Source organism: Hyperolius riggenbachi, chromosome 9, assembly GCF_040937935.1.
Source record: "Hyperolius riggenbachi isolate aHypRig1 chromosome 9, aHypRig1.pri, whole genome shotgun sequence".
Lineage (NCBI taxonomy): Eukaryota > Metazoa > Chordata > Amphibia > Anura > Hyperoliidae > Hyperolius > Hyperolius riggenbachi.
In genome coordinates, this window is record NC_090654.1 from 274,363,112 (window position 1) to 274,389,185 (window position 26,074).

The following is a 26,074-nucleotide window of genomic DNA, read 5'->3' on the forward strand; positions in this document are numbered from 1 at the left end:
TTTAACGTACTTTTCAACTAAAAAAGTACCAAAAAGTTATTTAAAATCAAAGATGAAAAATTATCTCCTGGGAGAAAACTCAGGTGAAAAAGAGAATTGCATATGGCCCTATGTCTTACAGCAATAGGGTAACTGATTATAAGTTGTATAGAAACTTTTTCTTTACCAGCAGTGCAGCCTGCTTCCTTCTCCTTGTAGATTTAGCTGCAGTGCAGGTCCATGAGATATGACGTCCTGAGTAGGAGGAATACAGACCAAACTACATTTCCTAGGATTACTGTAGAACGTGTGGTTGAAGCTAGTAGCAAAAGGTGGAGCATATAGTTTGCACATTTGTTTCTTTAGCTGCACAGTTCTTCGCCCGCCTCATCTATATTCAGTTAATGCAGAAGAAATGGGTGGAGCTTGTGGCAGTCACTATGCTGGTCCAATCTACAGTAGACTTCACGGTCACAGGAAGTGAAGTTTCTGAACCCCACTCTCTGAAAAGGAAGTAAGAACACCCCATTTGTGTGGCTATGTGTGCAGCTACAGAACAACTAGGATGCAGGTTTAAATCAAAAAATACACTGCCAACGGTAATACTTCCTAATCATTTACATTAAACAGTTTTCAGAATTTAACAGCTGCAATTTTTTATTAGCTGAACTTTAATAGTGTCTCGTAAAATGTTTATAAGGCATACTGTATGCTTTCATCTGTTTTTGTTTTTTCTCTCTGTTGGTGTTGTTCTGTCACCTGACTGCTTTTTTTTTTTTTTTTTTTAATTATTTTTACTTTTGCCACTCTGGTAAAGTTTATGTTGCATAAGCAAGTGTTAGAGACCCTCCAAGAGATGCAGCAGACGCGCTTAGGGGTCACCTGGGCATTGCTCTGCGATGTCCCGACATTGTGCTACTGCTGTGCACACGATAGATACTAGATCTACTACTAGATCAGCCGCCCAAGCCAAGTTGAATCTAGCATGTGTACATAGCTTAATTCTAACCTCCGTACTTTGCCCGTTCCTCGACACTTTCCACTGTTTCTTGCGTTGTCTGCTGCTCTTGCTAGTACACCAATCTCTTGCCCCTCACCCCTAATTCTTTACCCCACTCTAACCATCTGCCTTAACTACTGGCTGCTCCAGCTCCAAATTTGTTTGGGGGCACGATGGCTGGCCGGTGGGGCCCATGTTTAAAATACAGAGTGTGGTGTATCATTGCAAATAATAAACTATAACACAAGCCGAGCTAATGACCCTTTCAACTTCCCAGGAGTAAAAATGTTCTCTAAAGGTTCGTATACACGTCCGATAAAGATCGTTCGTTACGAACGATTCGTGACGTTTACACGATATTCAAATTAGACGGAAAAGATTGTTCGTAATGAACGATTGTGTACACACGTGAACGATATAAGTATAAAGTACTGAACGACGAACGATTAAAAAATGCGTGCGCAAACGGAAGTGACGTTATGACAGGCAATAAGAACATGCGTTATCGGACTATCTTTGTACACACTGCAACGATTGAACGATTATCTTTCGAAAAAAATCCGCCGGGTTGGATCGGTCGGATTGAACGATAACGGTCGTTATCGTCCCAAAAAAACGATCGTTGGAAAATTTGGAGCGCACGATTATCGGTCCAATTGTCGTTATCGTTCGTTTTTGAACGATCGTTATCGTACGTGTGTACTCAGCTTAAATCTGTCTGTTTCTTTGATGTGTTGGTGCTCCGGAAAGCAGTGACCAAATTGCTCTTTTGCATATATAACTGAAGTTCAACTCTTTCCTGTACTGGAAACAATATTAGACTCATATCTATGCTACTAATGTTCTGTTTCTTAGCTGTACTACACATACAATTCATTATCTCATAAGTTTATTTTCACTTCAGATTCTCTTTAAAGCAGAACTGTAGATCTAAAAGAAATACATTGTTTCACTTACCTGGGGCTTCCCCAAGCCCCCAGCAGCTGTCCTGTCCCGCGCCGCTCCTCCACGAGTCTCCGTTCCCCCGCCGCCGCTCGGTCCCGTACCTTCACTTGTAAGTCGATGCCAGAGACCGGCTGTGGCCAAGCGTATCCTTTCTTGCCGTTCCCCTCTGCAATAGCGGGGAACGCGAAGAAAGGATACGTGTGGCCAGGCGGCGAAATTGACAGTAGCAGGCGGCGGGAGAACGGAGGCTCGTTGAGGAGCGGTGCGGGACAGGATGGCTGCTGGGGGCTTGGGGAAGCCCCAGGTAAGTGAAACAATGTGTTTATTTTATATCTACAGTTCCGCTTTAAGGCTAAGTAGTTCAGCAATGATAGGAACACATTGAAAACATTATAAATGCAGTAGAACTCAGAGGCTAGGTTGCCCAAATGATGGTGCGATTATTAACCCCTTGAGGACCCTGGGCTTACACCCCCCTAGTGACAGGCCATATTATTATTATTATTCTTTTATTTTTTACTAAATAGGCCACTGCAGCTTTATGGGCCCACTGCAGGGCCGTACAACTCTGCAACTCCCCCCCCCCCCCCCCCCCTTTTTATGTTTTTTTTTTTTTTTTTTTTTTTTAAATAAATATTGCTAATTTATTATCATTTTAAAATCCCCCCCCCCCCCTTCCCTCCCACCGCCAGCCTATGACAGCGGATCGCTCCTGTCTCCCCCAGGGGGCCAGCTGTGTCACACGGCTGTCCCCAGTACAGCGCTGCCGTAGATCGCAGCGATGTACAGAGTAAATAGATGGCGGTTTCGCCGTCTAACAGTCTCCTAGCCGCGATCGCCGCTGGGAGACTGATGACTGAGTGGAGCACCGTCATTCAAGCGGAGATGCGTGCGATCTCTTGTAAATCCCCGCCCCAGGACTTGACGCCAATTCGCGATAGACGGGCCTGGGGCTGCCGCCGTGCTCATGCCCATTGGTGTGAAGCAATTGTTTACAAGTTAAAGAAAAGTTACCTATGTTGGCTGGCATGCTTTGATCCATACTTAGTAGCAAGCTGCTCCTTTGTGGACAGATCACAGACAAATCATTCCAGCCACCAGCCTGTGTCTCATAGCTCTATAAGCAAGGGGAGAGGCAGGAGAGACAGAAACACTGTGTGTAATTCCTTATCTTAGTAGCTAAGCATTGCTGAAGACTAGAGCCTGTATTTTACAGACAGGAAGTTTTGAATCAGGATTATCCTGATTCAAATCTTCCTGTCTGTGAAATACAAGCTCTATTTTATTGGCTAATTTAAAAGAAAAACAGTAAGCTATTAGCTTGTAAGCCTTCTTCAGACTCTCTTCCTGCTGACTGACAATGTAATGTTAGAACATACAATAAGGAGTAAAGCCCCATCTACACGATACGATTCTTTGTGCACTTCGATTACGATTCTATTTACAATCCGATTAAATCCGACATGTCCGATAGGGATTTGATTTGATTCAATTCGATTTGCCATTGTTATAAGTTTGATCCAGATACATTAATTACAAGGGATCTTGCAAGGATTGCGGGGTATTTATGGCATATAGATGAGACCCTTGGTTTACTTAACGCCTACATAGACTCTATCCTGTTCACTGTAGGCTGCTGGAGTAGGCGACAGTTAACTGTATGCTACCAAGGGAGGGGGGGGGGCGCAGAAGGATTCCCAGGGTGGCCAGTGCCCCAATGTAGCACCACCCATGCTCACCTTGTCTACTGCCCTCCGAAACAATGTGTACACTATCTGTCCCCTCTGCCTGCCCAATCCCTGCCATAACTTACTTCAACATATCCTTATCCTATCACAACTACCGCAACTCTGCCCACTGCCTATGCCTACCACAATTTTTTTTTGCCCACTGCCTATGCCTACTGCCACAATTGTCAGGTGAAAAAATGTGAATCTCCTATGTAAATTTTTTATTTTTTTGAATATTTTAAGACTATAAAACACACCTGTTTATGGCAGGGAGTTTCCAATGTCCACAGAAACGGTTTACTATAGTAGCAAAATATCCTGTTTATAGTGTGTATACATGTGTTATGGTCATGTACAATGGGGCATTGGCTAACCTCTGCACAGGCATGTGTGTCTGTGTGTGTGTTCTGTATTATCCTGTCACGTATGCTGGGGCATTGGCTGACCTCTGCACAGACCTGTAATCTATATTTGTTTGTCAAAAGAGGTTTTTTAGAAATGGTGATTTCATTTTGCACACAGCCCACTAAATAATATGCTTTTCTGATGAACTGTGTTTTGCATGGAGTTATAGTAATAAAAAAAAAAAAAAAAAAAAAAAAGGCACACCTGAGTGGCGAAAATACCAGGTGTAGTATTTATTTTGTAAAATCTATCGGGGGGTATGTTTTGTGCCAAAGCGTTCATCTCTGGTTTCCTTTAAATGATTGTACAGCCAGGATACACAAATACCCCTCTTCTCCGAGGTAGGTGTGTGTCATTTTTACATGCTACAGATTGGTCCTTTAGCGCCGCACATCTCCCGTGTGGTAATCCGTGTCTAAATGTGCGATTATCTCCCTCCTGGCCGTGGCAACACGTGCTGCAGCGTAACACGATATAATTGTTGCATGTTTCATTGTCTTCCGCTACAATGGTCAGTGCAAAACAGGAAGTGTAGCAAAACGCTGGAGATTGTAAAGATTTTACTATACTTACTATCTACAGATTAGACGCACCTTCTGACACAGAGACAAGCCATTGCGATTATCATTTTTTATTGTATATACCGCCAACCTCTTCTGTAGCGCTGTACATTGTACAAAACAAATATTGGAGAGCACAATAGATACATGGAGTTCGAAACTCTGTACAATCAGGACCCCCAGCAATACAGGATTTTCTCAAAAAATTAGCATATTGTGATAAAGTTCATTATTTTCTGTAATGTACTGATAAACATTAGACTTTCATATATTTTAGGTTCAAATACACACAACTGAAGTAGTTCAAGCCTTTTATTGTTTTAATATTGATTATTTTGGCATACAGCTCATGAAAACCCAAATTTCCTATCTCAAAAAATCAGTCCAGTGTCAAGTACCCACAGTCAGTGATGGTCTGGGGTGCCATGTCAGCTGCTGGAGTTGGTCCACTGTGTTTTATCAAGAGCAAGGTCCATGCAGCTAGCTATCAGGAGATTTTGGAGCACTTCATGTTTCCATCTGCTGAAAAGCTTTATGGAGATGAAGATTTAATTTGTCAGCACGACCTGGCACCTGCTCACAGTGCCAAAACCACTGGTAAATGGTTTACTGACCATGGTATTACTGTGCTCAATTGGCCTGCCAACTCTCCTGACCTGAATCCCATAGAGAATCTGTGGGATATTGTGAAGAGAAAGTTGAGACACAAGACCCAACACTCTGGATGAGCTTAAGGCCGCTATTGAAGCATCCTGGGCCTCCATAACACCTGAGCAGTGCCGCAGGCTGATTGCCTCCATGCCACGCCGCATTAAAGCAGTCCTTTCTGCAAAAGGATTCCCGACCAAGTATTGAGTGCATAACTGAACATAATTATTTGAAGGTTGACTTTTTTTTGTTTTAAAAACACTTTTCTTTTATTGGTCAGATGAAACATGCTAATTTTTTGAGATAGGAAATTTGGTTTTTCATGAGCTGTATGCCAAAAGCATCAATATTAAAACAATAAAAGGCTTGAACTACTTCAGTTGTGTGTAATGAATCTAAAACCGGGGTCTCAAACTCGCGGCCCGCGGGCCATTTGCGGCCCTCGATACAATATTTTGTGGCCCTCGCCGGCAAAAGCTTCCTTATAGTTCGCTTCAGTGCTCCTAAGTAATCCGCCGCATCCCCGCCTCTAAACGAGGGCTGCAAAGCCCCCAAATCGCCCAGGGGGGAATCCGCCGGCATTTCCTGGAAGGGGCAGAGCTTTCAGCTTCAGCTCTGCCCCTCCTGACGTCAATCGCCGCACGGATCGCCGCCTCTCCCCGCCCCTCTCTGTGAAGGAAGAGTGAGAGGGGCAGGCAGAGGCGGCGATGCGCCACGATTGACGTCAGGAGGGGCAGAGCTGAAGCTGAAAGCTCTGCCCCTTCCAGGAAATGCCGGCGGATTGCCCCTTGGGCAATTCGGGGGGCTCTGCAGCCCTCGTTTTGCGGTGGGGACACGGCGGATTACTTGTAATGGGAGCACTGAAGCGAACTATAAGGTAAAAAGGTAAAATAGGCAAAATGGTTCGCTTCAGTGTGAATTTGATTTTGAAATAAAAATCAATGCAAGGGACGGTTTTGGGGGGTTGGGGGTTTCGGCGGGAGCTGCTGATTGTGAAATCCCCTATGCGGCCCAGCCTCATCCTGACTTTGCCTCCTGCGGCCTCCAGGTAAATTGAGTTTGAGACCCCTGATCTAAAATATATGAAAGTCTAATGTTTATCAGTACATTACAGAAAATAATGAACTTTATCATAATATGCTAATTTTTTTGAGAAGGTCCTGTACAAGTACAGCTACATACATGGTTGGTGTGTGGTCTGACAAGACACAGAACGTTTATATCATGTATTGGAAAAAGCTTGGATTTTTAATGCTGTGGATAGATTAAATAGGAGCCTTTATTTGTTCATTTTTCCTTTCGATATGAATGATTGTTCGCTAAAAATGATACAGTGAATAATATGCATTTATCGTTGGATAAATTAAGTGTAATGCCTGGCGGATCTCCTGCTTTCTTTCAGTTGCTATACCCCAGTCTATCACCACCTTCTTCACCCTATGTAGCGCGTCTTCGCTTGAACGGGAGGTGAGGAAACACCTGCCTGACTTCGGTTACACCCAGGCCTTGGTGGTGCAAGGTATAGCAGCTGAGGCCAGAAAGCCAGATTACCACCAGAGGTCACCACTGAGCCTCGTACACAGTTCAGCAGTATCCCATACAAAGTTCAAGTACAGTAATCCAAATATGAATCTCCTCATGCAATATTATGCAACAACAATGGTTATTTAATTGAAATAGTTCCAGCAGACTTGCAGGCAGAGAAATGCTTGGAAGCAATAGATGTAACTGACAGTTTTTTGAATCTGCATGCAAGATTATGGAAGCTGATAGGAAACGTCCAAGTTTATGCAAGACTGTAAGCACATTGTAAACTGACTGATAAGGAGAGTAGATATGCTTATCATCCAATGCAAGTGCTTACAGGGAATGTCCAGTAAGGCCTGGTGCACACCAAAAACCGCTAGCAGATCCGCAAAATGCTAGCAGATTTTGAAACGCTTTTTTTTATTTTTCTATGGCGTTTTGCGGATTGCTGCTGGACTAGACCCTAATACCTGAGTGTTCAAGGATCCCTTTTTGTTTTTCCAGTAACTCAGCAGAGGTCAGTCCAGGCAGCGATCAAGGGAAGCCCAGTAACTTAGCAGAGGTCGGACCAGGCGGCAGACAATAGAGTAATCCAGGGATCAAGCAGAGGTTGATCACAACAGAGTAGTCAAAACAAGCCGAGGTCAATGTCCAGGAAATCAATACAGGTTTCAGAGTTTGCACCCAGGAACTAGTCTAAGCTATGCTTACCACGGGCAATGGCTGGAAGCACTCTGCACATTTAAATAGCAATCATTTACCAATCAGTGGCCGGCCACCTTCCACTCAACCAATCACACAGCAAGGCACAATAATGTTAGAGATCAGTTAACCCCGCCCCTGTCAGCTGAGCTGGTCAGCTGACTACTGTTTACCTGTGCGGAGGGCGTACTGTGAACGCGCCCTCCGCCTATCAGCATGTGTGGACTGTGAGTCACCGGCGGCGGGGAGCAAGCACCGAGACCCGGAAGTGACAGAACCTGCCCGGGTCTCGGCAGCGTTTTCATCATGCACAGGTACATTCCTTACATTAGTTTTTTGTATGGGGGGGGGGGGGGGTAACTTCTGTTCTGAGTGGGAGGAGCTAGCCGAACATTCCGCTCACCAGAGAGCTCATTGGTGTGTCTGTACAGCCATTTATCCCTGAAAGTCACCCACAACAATCCCTACCATGGTTTCGAGTGATCTTGTTTGAGATTGTGTACACAGCTTAGCTGCTTGCATACTACAGCCACGCCTCTCTACCATCGCTGCAGAGCCCTCCTCTCTGCTGTCTATATGACGCAGAGCTCTGTGCGCCAGTCAGGAGACTCTTTCATTGGCTCCTGACGCTGTCCATCAATGTAAGCCAATGGGATTGGCTCACAGTGATGACAGGGTCAGGAGCCATGTGACCGGCTCACATAGCTCTGCCGTCGTCGTGACGGCAAGGCGAGTGGGTTGTGGTGGGGACATAGCGGTGCGATCGGCGACATCTACGCCCTGTCAGAGCCGTGCAGCCACAAGCAGGATGTAGATTTTAACCACACTTTTTTTTTTTGGGGGGGGGGGGTATTTTATTAGATTATTTAGTCAGTGTTTGCCCATTACAAGATCTTTCCTCTCCCTGCTTTACATTCTGAAATGTATAAATGCATCACTGATGGTGACATTTTTAGCACTGGCAGGCGGTCTCTGCAGAATGTTTGTTTACTGAGAGTCCTAAAGTTAGTACAAAAACATAGTTGGTTTCCCAGAATGTTCTAGGGGGAGAATTCTGCATAATAAAACAACCAAGACTGTGAAATCACGGAGTGGGCAGGATTTTATTTTTTACCGATCTGCAGATTGACCGCTTTATGAATGGGCCTCTTTTAATTTGCTCCTCTGATGCCTCCAGACTCACAGTATGGGAAATGTTCAGCATGGAATTGTGGGTAACGTGATGAGATGGATTCCGTTGCTGCCCTGCGGTGATTGTTGGTTTGTTGTTGGCAACCAGAGGAAATCCGGAGGAAGCACAAATCTAGCTGGGAGTGTGCAGCCAGCCGCCTGCAGATTTCATCCTATATGCCCACCTCTCTGCCTCACTGCATAGCCAGGCTCTCCAAACAGCCTTCCTTTCTGTAGACCCTAAAATGGGGACTTCTCAGGAGCTAACTTATCAGAACTGCCCCCACCAAAGCCAAATGATCTTCCCCGATATCCACAAAATATTGGCCTGCAGCAGAGCCGAATCATCCAAAAGCCCATTCTAGGCAGTTGCCTAGGGCCTGTAGAGAGTCTAGGGGCCCGGTGAAGGCTGGCCCCTACCAAATCTTACTAAAAAAGCCAGGTGATCATCAGAGGTGGGCAAAAACTGATATCTTGCCTGAGGCCTTATTTTATCTTAATTTTTTTTTTTTTTTTGCTCTGGGGTCACTGTTATAACCCGGGTGTCTGTGTCTAGATTTAGGACAACTGTAATGGGAGGCATATGGAGGCTGCCATATTTATTTCCTTTTGAGCAATACCGGTTGCCTGGGCAGTCCTGCTGATCCTCTGCCTCTAATACTTTTAGCCATAGACCCTGAACAAGCATGCAGCAGATCAGGTGTTTCTGACATTGTCAGATCTGACAATATTATCTGTATGCTTGTTTCTGGTGTGATTTCAGACACGACTGCAGCCAAATAGATCAGCAGGGCTGCCAGGCAATTGGCATTGCTTAAAAGTAAAAAAAAATTGGCAGCCTCCATAGTCTTCTCCCTTCAATTGTCCTTTTAAAGGAGAACTGTAGTGAGCGGTATATGGAGGCTGCCATATTTATACCAGTTGCCGGGCAGCCCTGCTGATCCTCTGCCTAGAATACCTTTAGCCATAGACCCTGAACAAGCATGCAGCAGATCAGGTGTCTCTGACATTATTAACCTCCATAGCGGTATTCCCAGCACTGTGTCGGTCATGCCGCTGCAGAGGTTTTGCTGCCGATCGGGACCCCCCAGAATTAATCCATTCGTTTAAATGTGTCCTTTAGATACTAGCTAGCACTACGCTAGCGAGTACTGTCTGCCGGCACCCCCCGATTGGCCGCAATCCCCCCCCCCCCCTGATTGCCCGCTGGATACATTACCACGCCAGGATCCAGCGCTTGAGCAGCCTCGCTCAGCTCCGGTGTTCTCTATGGGGAGGATTGGGACTACGCATATCGTCAGTGACGTCATGTACGATCCTTCCCAAAGTAATGACTCGAGCCTATCGTGGGATCCAGGCAAGGTAGTGTATCCAGCGAGCAATTGGGGTGGGGGGGGGGGGGGTGGAGAGGGGGTTCCGGAGGTGCCGGCAGACAATACTAGCTAGCCTAGTGCTAGCTTGTATCTAATGGACACATTTTAAACTAATAAAGCGCGGGGGGCACTGATAATGCAAAACCTCATGAGCGGCTTAAGATTATCTGTATGCTTGTTTCTGGAGTTATGGTGTTACATCTTTACTGCTGGCTGGTGCAGCTCTGCAGAATGTTTTCTCTTGGAAAGTGGGGGGAGGGAATTCTGCATAGCTAAACAGCCTTGGCCATTACTAGGAGGGCATGGCTACATACCAATATATAGATAGAGAAAATGCTTCTGATGCTGAAACTGAGATAATGAACGGAAAAGTGGGTATCCTAAATAATTTACTGCATTCTACTGTCTCTGTGGTGCCTCTTTAATCCTCTCTCTCTCTCTCTCTCTCTCTATCTATCTATCTATCTATCTATCAGTGCTGCATGTCAGGTAACAGCAGAATGCTAGTAGCGGTTTGTTTAGCAGCTTTTTATTTTTTTTTATCAATCATTTTTTTATTCAAATAAGAAAAGACAAATACAGTAGCGAATTATATAAAACATAGGTACTATTAGAATAGCAAGCAGGATGAATACAGTTATCTTCACAATGAACGCAAGTTATTCAGGGGAAAGTTTGTTTAGCAGCTTTAACATGTAGCCCCCCCTTCCTTGATCCTATCAGCCCAATAGGTGCAGAGTGTGATGCTACGACAACAAAGGGATTCAAAACCTTGTAAAAAATAAAGGTGATTACGTGCAGAAATAATCAAAAGATCCAGCGTGTCTAAAATAAACTTAGACCCCCAGATAACCCTCATATGTACAGCATATGGAAGATTGCACTGTATTAGTATTCTTAATCCTCTTTAATATACTGTTATGGTGACATTCTTGCGTCCTCGCGTTTCAGAGCTGCGGTCGATCTTTCCGTTTGCTGTGAGTCTGGGTGAGGAGTTTGGAATGCAACCTCTGTTTTTCCTTTTTATGAAATGAATCTGTATTTTCCATGTTGAGCGATTTCCTCTGTTGCTGAGCTGGATTGTGGCGGCAGGAAGGGGGCTGTGTTGTGCCGGCAGGAAGGTAGATAAGATGACCGTGCGCAGGACAATGTGTTCCCCGGTCACTGTAGTTAGGGATGTCCTGTAGGACTCCAGTATTTTTCCTTCTACAGCAGAGAAATCCCACACAATGGCTTCTCCAGGCTTCCTCTACCCCGTGTGAGCTTCTGCAGCATTGAGGTACCCATACGCTTAAAGATCGCCATCTGATGTGGCAAAACTATTAATTCCTCTCTGATCGGAATTGATTTGGAGATGGCACAAGATCGGCCTACTGACATTTGAATCGCTACGTAATCTGGGCCCTGGATACATGAAAGAAATGTTGCAGCTGCGTAGCAATCCCTGCCATCTCAGATCCACAGGTTCTAATAATCTAGTCCTACCCAGAATCCACCTGGAAACTTTTGGTCCCAGAGCCTTCTGTCATGCTTCTCCTACGTTACGGAACTCCTTACCTCAGCAGATCAGGACAGCTCCATCTCTGGACACGTTTAAGTGAAAAGCCATCTTTTCAGTTTGGCATTTGTAGAAATATAATTTTTGTTGTGTTAATACTTCATCCTACTACCAATTACTGAATCTGAGAGCGCCTAAGCGCTTTGAGTCCTGTGGGAGAAAAGCGCTATAGAAATGTTATTGTTATAGATTTTCTGAAAATCATTCGAGCTGCAGCGTTGCACCGATTAATGCTATGGACCGCCAGCTCCTGCCCTGCCCCCCCCCCCCCCCCCCACTGAGCAAAACCATTCATCTGGTATAATCAATCCTTTTCCATTCATTCTGGGTCAAAACTGATTGAAAAAAAGGATTTAGGAAACGGATGACAATGCCATGCAGATTCTATCACTTTTGTTGACTCTGCCGTTAAAATCATAAGTGTATGGGCCCCTTTAGACATTAGGCAAATAACTATAGTTTTTATTTAAACCCTAAAAAGGAAACGAGAGGAGGGTGAGTCATGTGACTTTTTATAGTCAAACAGCTCTGGTTTCTCCATCCATGACATACTCAAAAAAAAAACACACAATGGGGGTGGGGGGTGGCTAAGTTTCTCGAACAAAAACTGATGCGTTTGTTGTTTAATATCTTGTGCGCAATTGTTTGTGTTTTTTTTTTTTTTCCTGTTTAATGGTGGGAGCACACTTTGCAGAATTGCATGCGTTTTTCAGGAGTGCTGGAAAACAAACGCATGCAATTCTGCAATGTGGGCTCCCAGCTTCAACTTTCCATGCATACCGAGGAAGTTAAAACGAGAATTTAGCATACCAAGGAAGTTAAAAAAAAATAAAAAAAATTTGTGTGTGTGTTTTTACTGCATTGCAGTCGACTTGCATTGAAATGCATCACGAGCAAAAAAGCAAAGAAATGCAGACCTACTGCCCGAATTTAAAAAAAAATATCCTAATATATTGCACAGTAATGCATAAAAATTGTCACCACTGAAATACATCAGGAGTGCAGTGATTGCAATTTAGAAAAAAATCACAAGTTTTCAGTCTGACTCAGAGCTGGATCACCCACAAGGCAAGCCTAGGCCTGGAGGGAGTCTAGGGGCCTGGTAGATGCTAGCTCCCACCAAATCTTACTAAAAAAGGCCCGGTGACCATCAGCAGCATGTAAAAACTGCTATCTGGCCTAGGGCTCAATTTCATATTTAATCCATTTCTTGTCTGACCCCAGCCTTAGGCCTGGGACCTACTACAAAGCGCTATCGCTAATGGGAATCGCTAGCGTTTTTAATGAGCTTTTTGTAAGCGATTTCATGAGTTTTCTGTCGCTTTTTGGTAGCGATTTTAAAAAGTGGAAGCGTTTTGCCAGCGATTGTGATGGCAATTAGCGTTTTGTATTTCTAATTGGTCCTTTCAATTTTTTTTTTAGTGTGCAGTAATTTAAAACCACTAGCAAATTGCTCTGTATTCTGATGCATGAGCGATTACGCCAGCGTTTATATACTTTGCATTGCAGAAACGCGAACGCTCAAAAAATGCTGCATGTCCTGCGTTTTTGTGATTTGGTAATCGCAATCGCTCCAGTGGAATTTGGTCCATCCATTAACCTTAGCCGAGCGTTTAGGGAAATCGCTAGCTTTTTGAATCGCTCCCTAAATGCTCAAAAAATTGCTCTAGTGGGTTCCAGCTCTTAGGGCCCTTTTCCACTACACAGCTGAATCGCCAAATTGCTAGTGATTTTTAAATCGCTAGGGTTACTACTTTATCATAGAAATCATGAGAAGTATTTTCCACTATAGTGATTCGATTTGGAAATCCGCAATAGCTTTCTGGAGCGATTTTAAAAGTGATAATGCAATGCAAATAAAAAATGCAATTCCTGGCGTTTGTGATTGCGATTGCTAGTGGAAAAGGGCCCTATAAGTGGGAGGGTCCTGAAGTCCCTCCAGGTCAAAGGCCCAGACCCAAGCTAGACATAGGAGTCTGTCAGTATTGTTTGCCCGAATGAATAAACTTAAACCAAAATGAAAATTTGTCTTGTGTGTTTTTTTTTTTTTTGTTTTGTTTTTTTTTCTTTTTTTGAGAAATGAAATGGTGAATGTAAATGTACACTTAATTAATTTTTAATTCTTCTTCCTTTTCAGTTCCTCTGATGTCAGCCCTTCAGGAGCTCCGCCTGCTACAGGCCCGCTTCCTAACGGCCGCCTACCATCATCCGGGATCAGTATTTTGGACCGACTCATCAAAACGTGCCCAGTATGGCTGCAGCTGTGCATGAGCCCGACGCAAGCGCGGGAGATCCTGAGCAGAGAGGATGCTGGGGTGAGTGGCGTCATTTGTACAGCCGTTCCCGGATGTAATTTAGGCGTGATTCAGACTGGCTTCTGCGGGCGTCCATCCTCGCCATTTACTGCCGCTTACAGAAGCGAACCATCCCTAAGTGATCTGAAGTGCCAGATCCCTAAAAGAGCCACCACTGTTCGGTGCTTCCCAGGATTCTCAGCTATAGCAGGGCATCGTGCCTGTATGGCAAATGTTCTTAAAAACTGTCACCTAGAAAAATCACAATTGATCAGTTTTGAAGGATCTGTACATGGCTTTACCTTACACAGGAGTTAATGGTCTTTTCTCTGTCCAATCTCTATAGTGAGGACCTGTGAAAGCAGACAGCACTGACTTGACACCTTACCTTGCTTTGTCCCTTTTAGTGTAAACACACTTCTCTCAGGGGAGTTTAGAGACAGAGATAACCATTTTAGTGTCTGAATCAAGTGTTTGGGTTAATTAGAAACCTCAGATATGCAGATGAGGTCACTTAACGTATTTGTAAAGATAGCATGGTCGCCTCCATGGCGCAAAATGCAAATTTCGCAGCCCCGGCTAGGAAAGTGAGAACTCACAGAAGAAATGTTTGTGTTATTTAAGTATGCATACCTTGGTGGAGATGAGATCCAATTAAATTTAGAATTGGTTCAGGCTTTCGGGCTCATTTCCACTATTGCGGTGCGGAATCGCCTGGATTCCACCGCTGATTAAATCGCATGCGGATGAGATTCCCCGTGCGTTTTATGCCGCGAATTCGCATAGGTGAGGGTATATGTGATTTTAACCATGTCACTGCCTGTGTGAATTTACATTGCTACATTGCAAAACACGCATGGGGAAAATGCATGCGATTTCCCTATTAAATACATTGGGCTCTATTCTCAAAGAGCCAAATTTTCCGCAAAATGTTACCGCTATATTCCCGCCAGCGGTAAACTCCGCATTTTTTCCACATTCACTAATATTTTCCGCATGTTTTCCGCATGCGGGAAAAAAGATGCGGAAACAGGCATTATTCATGCGGGAATCATGCGGTAAAAAGGTCGCATGAAAAAGTGTTTAAAAAAAAAAAGTTAAAGTCCACCAAGCACAGCCCTTAAGCCTCCACACTTCATTACAGTCAATGGGATGCGGAATATATCACCTACTTCTTGTAGGTGATAAAAATTCGGTAATTAACGAAGAAATGATGCGCCTGAACATCTTTGAGAATTGATCTTTTATTGCGGAAAATACCGACTTTTGCGGAAATTTTACCGCATGAATCCCGCACTTTTATCACACTTTTTCCGCATGCGGAAAAAACATGCGGAACATTTTGAGAATCCCAACTTGCCGGTATTTTGGGTGCAAACTTCCCGCATGTACTTTACCGCATGCGGAAACTCATTGAGAATAGAGCCCATTGTGTGCAATTCGCCAGCATTCCACACGCAGGCAAATTCTGCAGGGTGTTCCGTGCAGATTTTCTCCGCACAATAAAACGCTCCCTCAGACGCATAAGTGGAAACAGGCCCATTCACTTATATTGTCTATGCGAATCCGCATACGCATGCGGATTCGCGATAGTGGAAACGAGGCCTCCCTCATTGACTCAGTTTATCATCTGTACTAGTGGAGAACGGGGAGGGGTGTGGTCTATGCTGGGTTCCTCCATTGTTTTAGACATAATTATTTAAATATGACGTTTCCTAGGAAGGAATTTAAAGAATTGCTTGTCTGTCCCCCCCACCCCTTTCCAGATGTGTTTTTTTTTTTCTGATTGAGTTACTTGTTGTGTGTTGGGGAGGAAAAAAGTAATCAGCCTGGGTAAACTAACCTCGCTCATGAGATCGTGCCCATTTTTGCAACGTCAAGCTTTATTGGCAAGAGTTTGAGAGAGACGGGACAAATTATTAAGACATTCCAATGACTGCTTTTTCCCCTTTGATAAGCAGGTGCCATTTCCCCCCAGCAGAACATAAGCAGGAAAGTACAGCCCAGTAACTTCTATACATCTGACAAAAGATAAAAGGCCTAGGCTTTTTCAACCAGAGCTCGCTGCTTAAAGTGAACCTCCAGACTAAAAATCTACTCAGCAGCACTGAAAAGGCTTGGTGTTTCTTTAACAGTTTCACAGCACCAGAACTTTTTTCTTCTCCAAGCCTCATTTTTTTTTAGCTGCACAGAAGAAAACTGCCCGGGCTTTTTTCCCCTGATGCTTTGCAAAGCATGATGGGATTTCTGATGATCTCGTTCTGCTGTTTTGGTGCAAATTTTTTTTTTCAATCTTGAATTTTAGATTTGAAGCCTAGCGCGCGCAGCTGGGAGGGGTGATCAGGACACAGGACAGTTGGAACTGTGTCTCCTGCTCCTTGTCACCTCCTTTCAACCAAAAAGATGGCTGCCCCCATGACAAAGATGGCAGCCCCCATGAAATCACAAACATTTGCCTGTTCTTTCAAAACAGGGTGGGTAAGAGATGATATTACCTATCTATTCTAATTAACATAACTAATGTAACTTAATGACAGTATGTTTGTTTAGGCCAGAGTTCCCCTTTAAGAATAAATAAGAATAAAAGGTCCTTGGCTTCTTCCCTCATCGTGGCCAGGGTGGGTGTATAATAGCACACATAATATATGTACAGCAGCAAATAAAAACGTAAACTGGAAGCAAATCAAGTAGTCTAGCATGGCAAATATAGGCAGGCAAAGGAAGGTGCCCCCACCCCAGTAAAGTTAGCCAGAGGCACAACCCCTCCTCTCCCCCAGTATAGTTGGCCAGATGTGCCCCACCCAGGTTCGGTAGCTAGAGGTGCCCACGCTCAACCCCCCTTTTACCCCAGTATTTAGTAGAATGTGTAGAAGGCTTAACCCCCTTGCCGTTCCAATTGTGTCGGCAAGGCGGCGGCGCAGCACTTTTTTATTTATTTATTTATTTAAAATCATGTAGCGAGCCCAGGGCTCGCTACATGATTGCCGCTGACAAGTGGCATCCCCCTACCTAACCAGGATCGCCGCCGACGCTCTCTGAAAGCAGGAAATCCCATTCAGAACGGGATTTCCTGCCGGGCTTCCCCCGTCCCCCGTTTGGCGATGGGGCGGGAAAACGTCATGGACATCGGGACGTTAGAGGGAATCCCGATCCACCCCTCAGCGCTGCCTGGCACTGATTGGCCAGGCTGCACAAGGGGTCTGGAGGGGGGCGGCGGGTAGCGGCGAATCGGCGGCGATCGAAATATGCACGCAGCTAGCAAAGTGCTAGCTGCGTGCAATAAAAAAAAATTATGCAAATCGGCCCAGTGGGGCCTGAGAAATCCTCCTGCGCAGGTTATCCCGAGCTCGGGATAACCGGCAAGGAGGTTAAAGTGAATGTTTACCAGATTCAAAAAGAAAAAGTCAGATACTCACCTAAGGAGAGGGAAGGCTCGGTCCTAATGAGCCTTCCCTCTCCCGGTGCCCGGTCCCGCGCAGGATCCCCCGTGGCAGTATTCGACCAGTTCGGTCAAATACTGCCACTTCCGCATGCCTTCGGGAGCTTTCGGAGGTCTTCGGGAGCACTCGGGCTCCGGATGACGCGGCCGCTCCATACTACGCATGCGCGAGCGCCTTCTATGACGTAATTGCGCGTACGTAGTATGGAGCGGCCCGTCTTCGGAAGCCCGAGTGCTCCTGAAGACCTCCGAAGTCCCTGCGGCAGCGGACGCGAACGGGGGAGCCAGCGCAGCACCGAGGGCACCGGGAGAGGAGAGGGAAGGCTCATTAGGACCGAGCCTTCCCTCTCCTTAGGTGAGTAACTGACTTTTTCTTTTTGAATCCGGTACCCATTGGCTTTAAATAGACTCTGTAACAAACCTTTCAGCCTTATTTCTCCTATCCTACAAGTTCCTATACCTATTCTAATGTGATCTGGCTTACTGCACCCTTTTCTAGTTGCACAGTCCAATATATCTAATCTTCTTTTCTTTCTCAAGCTTTTTCGACCCAGGGAGGAATGCACTGCCTCTGCTGTGATGGGGACAAATTATGCACGCCCCCTCTATGCTAGCTAGAGCATGTGCTTTGTGTATTCCTCACAGACAGCTTCCCTGCTCTGTCTCAGTGTGTCTGTGAGGCTGTGGGAGGAGGGAGCTGCCTGTCACATGCTGACAAACTGTTATCCTCAATCTTTACTGTTTATAAAACTGTTATTTTATCACCAATATTGCGGTGGGGATTGGTGAAAATGTCACAGAGAGGGCTAGGAGATGTCCCCGAACAGGCTATGTTTATTTATATAACATTTCTTTAATACAGATTGTCTTTAAGCCTGCAAGTAATTTCTGTACCTGATAGAGAAATGACATAATTTTTTCCCCCCGCAGCAGTGTCATTACCTCATTACCAGTTGAGTGTTTGGTAACTCTGGTCGGTATGTTCTCTTTAGGTGTTTCTGGTGACGCGGGATGTGGAGGTCAGGTGCATGGTCCTCTGGGTACATTTCTCTGGACAGAAGGACCCCTCCGATGTCCTGCGCTACAATATTCGGGAAGAGAAAAAAAGTAAGAGACCCGGAAAAGCTGCGTGACTCTGATTACCGCACTTTACGCTGTTGCACGCACTTATATGACAGAACACAGGTGACTTATGGGTTTGTAATACAGAGAGAGCTTCAGATTCTGCACTTTCTCACCCTATGAACTTATTCACACCAAGCAGCGCAGGATAGATATATATTATCTCTGGGCTCGTTCACACTAGAGGTGTTTTTGCCCAATTTTAAGCGCGGGCGTTTTTTCAAAAACACTCTGAAAGCACTTAGGCCCCTTTCACACTTAAAAGCGCAAAACTGCGTGATTTTACCGTGGAAAAATCTATGAACTCTGCAGCGATTTTATTTTATTTTTTTTCCCGCGATCGCATTTAGCGCTTCTATAGCACTAAAACACGATCACCGGGAAATCGCCTGAAAATGATGCAGGCTACACGTTTGTGTTTGGCGATTTTGTGTTAATAGCCAGCGATTAACGCAAATCACCCAAGTAAGAACGGGCCCATAGGGCATTATAGCACTAACGCTTTAAAAAGCTCTAGCGCTTGAGCGTTTTGCCAAAAACGCTCTAGTGTGAATGGGCCCTTACACCATTATTCTGAGACAGTTCGCATCTGAGCGGTTCGCTTCCGATCCGCTCAGAAAAGCGCTGCATGGGGCATTTGTGAGGCGATTTTTCCTCCATGGAAGGTATAGGAAAAACGCAAACTCTCACAAAGTCGCTTTGTGCAGCGATTTTGATCTGGAAAATAATACAATGTATTTATTCTTAAAAATACAGAGTTCATTTCCTGACTGGCGTCATAAAGTGAAAAAACGCAATCGCTTGGCAAAACCGCTTAGAAAAGTGGTTCTCAAAAAAAAAACACGGCGCGCAGGTAATCAACGGAAATCGGAACGAGAAGTCGCGTCAAACGCGGACATACACGCGAACGGAACGCAATGTGAACAAGGCCTAAGAGAGACGACTAAGGACATGCTAATAAATCTGACTTGTATGCTATTATAATGCAAATACATAAACAGGCGGCATCCCAAGCGCTCACAACACTTGGGACCACCATCTGCAAATGCTCTCACCACTAGGACTACAGTTGGACTGTCCCCACCAATAAGGAGATTACAAAACATCCGACCACAAACATTCTAGATGCACTTGCTGATTTGTATTGAAATCTCTTCTCCCTATAGACAATCATGTATGGTGAAATGAGCATTTTGTAGTGGCGATTTATCCGAGGCGCTCTGTCGCTCGCGTGACTTTGTCCCACGGTCATTAAATCTGACCTGAACTCTGAACTTCCTGTCTGCTCTAAAAGATAAGCAACAACAAAACAACCTTTACAGAAAAACATTTCTTTGTTACAGCCGATACAAATCCTGCAAATAATCTGCCGTGTGCCTGTTACCTTCTTTCATGGAAGCAGACATAGGGTTAACATCCTGTGCTTTCAAATTGATCCCTCAGCTGTTTCAGCTGCCTGCCACGGCAGAGAGGCTAAATTACAACTTGTGCTTAGTCGCAGATGAGATGTATTTTTTTTTTTTTCCATCTCGTGAAAGAGTTCAGGTTCACTTAGGCCCAGTGCACACCAAAACCGCTAGCAGATCCTCAAAACACTAGTGGTTTTTGTAGCAGATTTCAGAGTGATTCTAGGTATGTTTAGAGACGTTTTCTAAACACACCTAGCGGTTTCTGGAGCGTTTTTGTGTAGCAGATTACACATATTGTTACAGTAAAGCTGTTACGGAACAGCTTCTGTAAGAAAAACGCCTGGCAAACCGCTCTGATCTAGCGTTTCCAGAGCGGTTTGCGTTTTTCCTATACTTTACATTTGAGGCAGAAACGCTTCTGCAAACCGCAAATGTGCAGCAGGAGGCACGTTTGTGGTTTGCTAAAACCTCAAACCGCTGGTGTGCACCATCCCACTGAAATACATCAGCCAAGCGGTTTGACAGGCGGATGCGGTTGGCGGATCGCTACTAAAACCGCTGTGTGTGCACTGGGCCTAAACGTGGTCTGAAACTCCGACATAACCTTCAATAAAAATGTGTTTTGCTAATTTTTATTACTCATACAGTTATCATATTTGCTTTTGTGCATAAGTAATATTGTCTGTTTACAAATTGCAAGTTTTCAAAGTGTTTATCGTGCCCTGAAAACTGCCATTGCATTTTATTCAAACTGCTTTTTATTATATATTAACATCTTCTAATTAGCTGCTCTGTTTGTGTGCTGGAAGCACATAGAGCTTCACAGAGAGCTCCTTTTCACTTGTTACACTGTTTACACACACGTATCAACATTGGAATGCAAACAAAGATACTGTTATCTCCAGTTTGGATGCGGATTTGAAACTGAATAGCAGGACAAAGTGCTTTCTTTAACCATTTCAGTGATGTTCTGCTAAAAATAATAATTCTGGGATAGTAGCTTTCAAGCTGTGGGGAATCTTTTAGAGCAAAGTGTAGAAACGCTGGCTTTCAGACCACTTTAAATGAGGACTGACAGATTGGAAGATAGACAGGAAATTTGCTTTTGTTTTCAGATAAAAATGGTGTACTCTAGTTTTGGTCATAAAGGGAGGAGTTGTAATCAGTTATGCTGGAATTTGTGGTTCTTCAGATTGGGGAGAATAGAACTCCCTTATTTTCCCAGCGAGATGCAGAGCTGAAAATGCAGACAACACACAACCTTTTATATTACAGTAGAGTGGTTCTGGCAATTTTATATCTGAGAAGATGAAGCTGGAATCTGGGTCACCCCTTTAATATTTCATGTAATGGTGACATTTTTATCAGCTTCAGCAATCTCCCTTGGCCAGCGGCCCCATAGATGTTTGTGGAGTTATGGTGCCCCTTGCTGGTTGCCGGTGGCATTGCGTCTTGGCAGAAATGACTGAAACTAGAAAATGTGCCATTTCTAATGGTACAACTGCACTATTTGTAACTTGTGGCAGTGATCCATCTGTCTGCTAAAGTGGTCTTTACATGATGCGATCACCTAAAAAAAGTAAACCTTTTTTCCGATATTGATTGCAGTCCTTTAGAGGGACACATGGAGTCAGAGGGATATGGAGGCTGCCATATTTATTTCCTCTTAAGTAATACCAGTTGCCTGGCTGTCCTGATAATCTTCCTGACTTCGGTAGTGTCTGAATCCTCACACACCTGAAACAAGCTTGTTGCAAATCTAGTCAGACTTCAGTCAGAAAACCTCGTCTGCATGCCTATTCAGGGGCTATGGCTAAGGGCTCGTTTCCACTAGTGCGGCGTGCGTCTTGCAGACGCACGCTGGCACTGAGCGGGTGGGCGGGATCGCAGGCGAATCCCATGAGCCGTGCCATGCACGGCTATGGGATTCGCAGCCTCCGCTGCGAATTCTGCAGGGGGTTCCGGGCCGAATCGCTCCCGCAAGGGATCCTGCCGCGGCGCCGTAATCCCCCATGGCAGAGTTTCCCCGTGCGATTCATGTGCGGGGAAACTCTGCGGAATCGCGGCGGAAACCGTTATAGTGGAAATGGGCCCTAAAAGTATTAGAGGCTGAGGATCAGCAGAACAGCCGGGCAACTTGCATTGTTTAAAAGGAAATAATTGTCAGCCTTCTTCTCCCTTCAAGTGTCCCTTAAAGGGGCACTATGGCAAAAAATTGTAACATTTAAAATATGGGCAAACCTATAAAAATAAGAAGTGTTTTTTTTTCCCAGAGTAAAATGAACCATAAATTACTTTTCTCCTATGTTGCTGCCACTTACAGTAGTAGAAATCTGACAGAAGTGACAGGTTTTGGACTAGTTCATCTCTTCATAGGGGATTTATTTATTTTGAAAAGTCTATGGGCCTGTTTCCACTAGACCCGATTTTCTGATGCAGATTATCCCATAGGCATTCATTGGAGTCCAGTTTTTTTTCTGCGTCCAATCTACGTGTAGTGGAAACAGGCCCTTAGTGACTGGCAGTTGCTCTGTCCAACTGCCAAAAAAATTGTGCAGCGAGCAGGGAAGCTGCCCAGCATCCTTGTTTAAATACTTTTTAGGGAATATCTTTATAAAGAATAAAAGCCTTGCTGAGAATCCCATACGACGAGCTGGACTAATTCAAAAACTGTTGCTTCTGTCAGGGCTGGAACCCACAGGAGCGCTTTTGGCAGCGCTGCGATACGCTAGCAGTTTGCCAAAACGCTGGGCTAATGTTAATGGATGGGGCAACTTCCACAGGAGCGTTTGCGTTTCCCAGAAACGCAAACGCAGGACCTGCAGCATTTTGGGAGCGTTAGCGCTTCAATGTAAAGTATTGAAACGCTAGCAGAAACGCTCAGCAAAACCTAAACTGAGCGGTTTTACTAGCGTTTTGCGGTTCAGCACACTGTAACAAAATGAAAAATAATTCACAGGACCAATCAGGATAAAAACGCAAAACGCTAGGCACCCGCTGGGGAAATAAATACAATGTTGCAAAACACGACCAAAAGCGCGCATGAATCCGCTTGCAAACCGCTCAGACAAAACGCTAGCGGTTGCGTTTTGCGTTTGCGGTTTTCAGTGGGTTCCAGGCCTCAGAGTTCTACCATCTACTGTAAGTGACGGCAACACAGGAGAAAAGTAATTTATGGCTCATTTTACTCTGGGGGGAAAAACGTAATACTTATTTGTCTGTTTGCACATATCTTAAATTTTTAAATGTTTCGCCATAGTGTCCCTTTAAATAAATGGCATGCAGCACAAATATCCTGTTCAGTGCACGGAGAAAAGACAAACCAATGTTACTCCAGTGTATTGAGTCAGCACTCCTAGCCCTGCAGGAAGTGTGACCATATGACAAGAAAAGCACTAGAGATCTAACACTTTGCTCTTCTGTTTAAAGAGGACCTGTAGTGAAAATAACATCAATAAAACTGCTTATATTTTACAGTATTCATTTATTCCTAGTTCACCCTCTTGTTTCCGCAGTGATGTACCTGGAAGGCTCATTCCTGGTCTTTGAAGACATCTTCAAGCTTGTGGGATTTTACTGTGTGAGTCGGTAAGTGGCCACTGAGGGCTGGACTGTTCCTAGGGACGTCCAACGAGATGCTAAGAAGTCTGAGATTATGCAAATGTTATGTAAATCTATGCAGGTTAGATTTGGATGAAGAAAACATAGGCACATGTAACGAACACCTTCCTTCTCCCCTATCTCCTCCTCCCCCAAACACTAACACATCTACACCTGTGCTTAACTTTAACCTCTTCACCTAGTACTGCATGGGGACTAGGGGTGATCAAGATGATGTAAACAATTCTGAGTTGATGCACATTTTCTACAAATTAACCTTCCTGGGGGTAACCCAGTAGTTCGGGGTAAGCCGCGCAGGAGGATTTCTCAGGCCCTGCTGGGCCGATTTGCATCTTTTTTTTTTAATTTTTTTTTATTTTATGCAACATGCAGCTAGCACTCTGCTAGCTGCGTTATGCCGGAATTGCGTAATTCCGCAAGCGCTAAACTCCGTCGCCATTACATTTCCGCGGAACCATTCTGGCGGAAAATTTCAAGTAATCGCAAGTGAAACCTTGTTTATGCTAAATGATAGCCCATGGGATCTAGTGGCTGTACCCCCTGTCTTTTTTTTTTTTTTTTTCTTTTTTTGCGCAGCAGGAGGTGTCGCTTAAGCCATGGGACCTAGCGGTGTTCCCATGGCAGTGGTTTTGGTGCTGCAGGAGGTGTCGCGTAAGCTATAAGACCTGGCGGTGGTTCCATGGCAGTCATTTTGGCACCACAGGAGGTGTCGCGTAAGCTTTGGGACCTGGCGGTGGTTCTATGGCAGTGTTTTTTGTGCTGCAGGAGGTGTCGCGTAAGCTTTGGGACCTGCCGGTGGTTCCATGGCAATGGTTTTGGCGCCGCAGGAGGTGTCGCGTAAGCTATGGGAGCTGGCGGTGGTTCCATGGTGGTCGTTTTGGCGCCGCAGGAGGTGTCACGTAAGGTATGGGACCTGGCGGTGGTTCCATGGCGGTGGTTTTCGCACCGCAGGAGGTGTCGAGTAAGCTTTGGGACCTATACAAAATGGTTGGGATAGGTGCGATCGCTAGGGAGCTGGTTGCTAACATAGGATTGATTGGTTTTTGTTAACACTGTAATTGGTGCTGAAATAATTCAAATTTTCATGCAGAAATTCGTTTGGGTGGTTTTTGGAAGCCTCTGATTGGTGCAGAAATTCCAACTTTATTTTTTTTTTTTTTTTCAAATAACCCTCCAGGACAGGTGCTACATATGAGATTTAGGCCCGCCCCCAACAGGAAACACAAAGATCTAGCTCTCTATAAGCTCCACCTCTAATCTCTACCTGCCAGTTATTTGTGTTTCCTGTTCCGGGGAACACCTAGCTCTCTAGCTAGGGAAGGTGGTCAGCAGTCAGGCAGTGCTGAGGCCATCCAAGAACTAGTATGTGGGGTAGCCCTATCCTGGTTTGGTCGGAGGTTACCTGTATCCACGGTTGTGGAAGCCTTTGGTGGAGTCGGCAGGTGCACGGCAGCCAGGGGAGCGACTTTGGAAACAGCTAAGGCGGAGGCCATACGCCCGACGGAAGAGGCTGACACCAAGCGGAGGCGGAATGGTGGTCTCGGGAAGGAGTGGTGAGCATTGCAGCGTGTCCAGGCGGAGGCGAGGGCATTAGCGCTGTGGATGTGGAACTTCCGCCCTCACGGTGATGTCACGTCCGGTGACGTCACTTCCGGATCCGGGTCGGGCGCCTGTTTAGAGGTCGCGGCGTCCATCTCCACATGCGGTGGCGTTCTTGGAGGAGATGGACGCGAAACAGAAGACGGCAGATCAGGTAAGTGGGGCAGAGTCGGAGGACAAGTGCCCGTCTGATCTGCGAGGTCTGATGTTGCTGGCTGGATCATGGAGGTCTGACATGCGGATGATGGCTGATATTATTTGCCGCTGTCTGATCTGGTGGTCTGAGCAGGGAAGCAAGTATATGTGCAGACCTGATAAACGTGGGAGAATACTCACTGCAATCAGTTTTTCTCGCTAGACCCAAGAGGTGCTTTAGGGGTAGATGCGTTGGCCCAGAGATGGGACTTTCACATGGCATATGCTTTCCCCCCAATACCTCTATTACCAATACTGTTACAGAAGCTAAAATCAACAGCAGTGTATCTGATATTGATTGCTCCAAACTGGCCAAAACGTATCTGGTTCCCGATGATAAAATCGATGTTGGTGGACAAACCAGTACAGTTGAAAGACAGACTCAACATCCTCAGAAAAGAAGGAGAGCGGACTCAGATTCCCAATCTTCAGCTGACAGCGTGGTTTCTGAGGGGCAAATCTTGAAAAGAAGAGGTCTATCTGACAGGGTCACAGAGACTATACTTAACAGTAGAAAGAATGTTCCACTCAAGGTGGAACGCACCTTGAACCCAAACAGAGGCTCTGCATATACACCAAAGAAAAACTATTAAGTGGGAGCAGCTGACCAGAAATAAATCAATCAAACATAGCAAAGAAATGAACAGCGCTACTTAAAAACAGATGAGTGCTTACCTGTTCATTTCTTTGCTATGTTTGATTGATTTATTTCTGGTCAGCTGCTCCCACTTAATAGTTTTTCTTTGGTGTATATGCAGAGCCTCTGTTTGGGTTCAAGGTGCGTTTGCAGTTTCTGGG

At 45.1% G+C, this 26,074-nt stretch overlaps 1 protein-coding gene across 5 annotated transcripts in view; it reads left to right on the forward strand.

Annotated features, from left to right (window-relative positions):
* RIN3 (Ras and Rab interactor 3) overlaps positions 1 to 26,074 on the forward strand; it is a 105,379-nt gene that overhangs the window by 44,322 nt on the left and 34,983 nt on the right. For 3 of the 5 annotated variants that reach the window (XM_068254608.1, XM_068254607.1, XM_068254610.1), the window contains exons 2-4: positions 13,735 to 13,912; positions 18,323 to 18,437; positions 23,377 to 23,449. In XM_068254608.1, coding sequence (XP_068110709.1) covers positions 13,735 to 13,912; positions 18,323 to 18,437; positions 23,377 to 23,449 — 366 coding nt within the window. Of the gene's footprint in view, positions 1 to 7,724; positions 7,811 to 13,734; positions 13,913 to 18,322; positions 18,438 to 22,427; positions 22,544 to 22,982; positions 23,003 to 23,376; positions 23,450 to 26,074 lie in introns of those variants that run through there. The other 2 variants (XM_068254609.1, XM_068254611.1) reach the window with 2 other exon arrangements.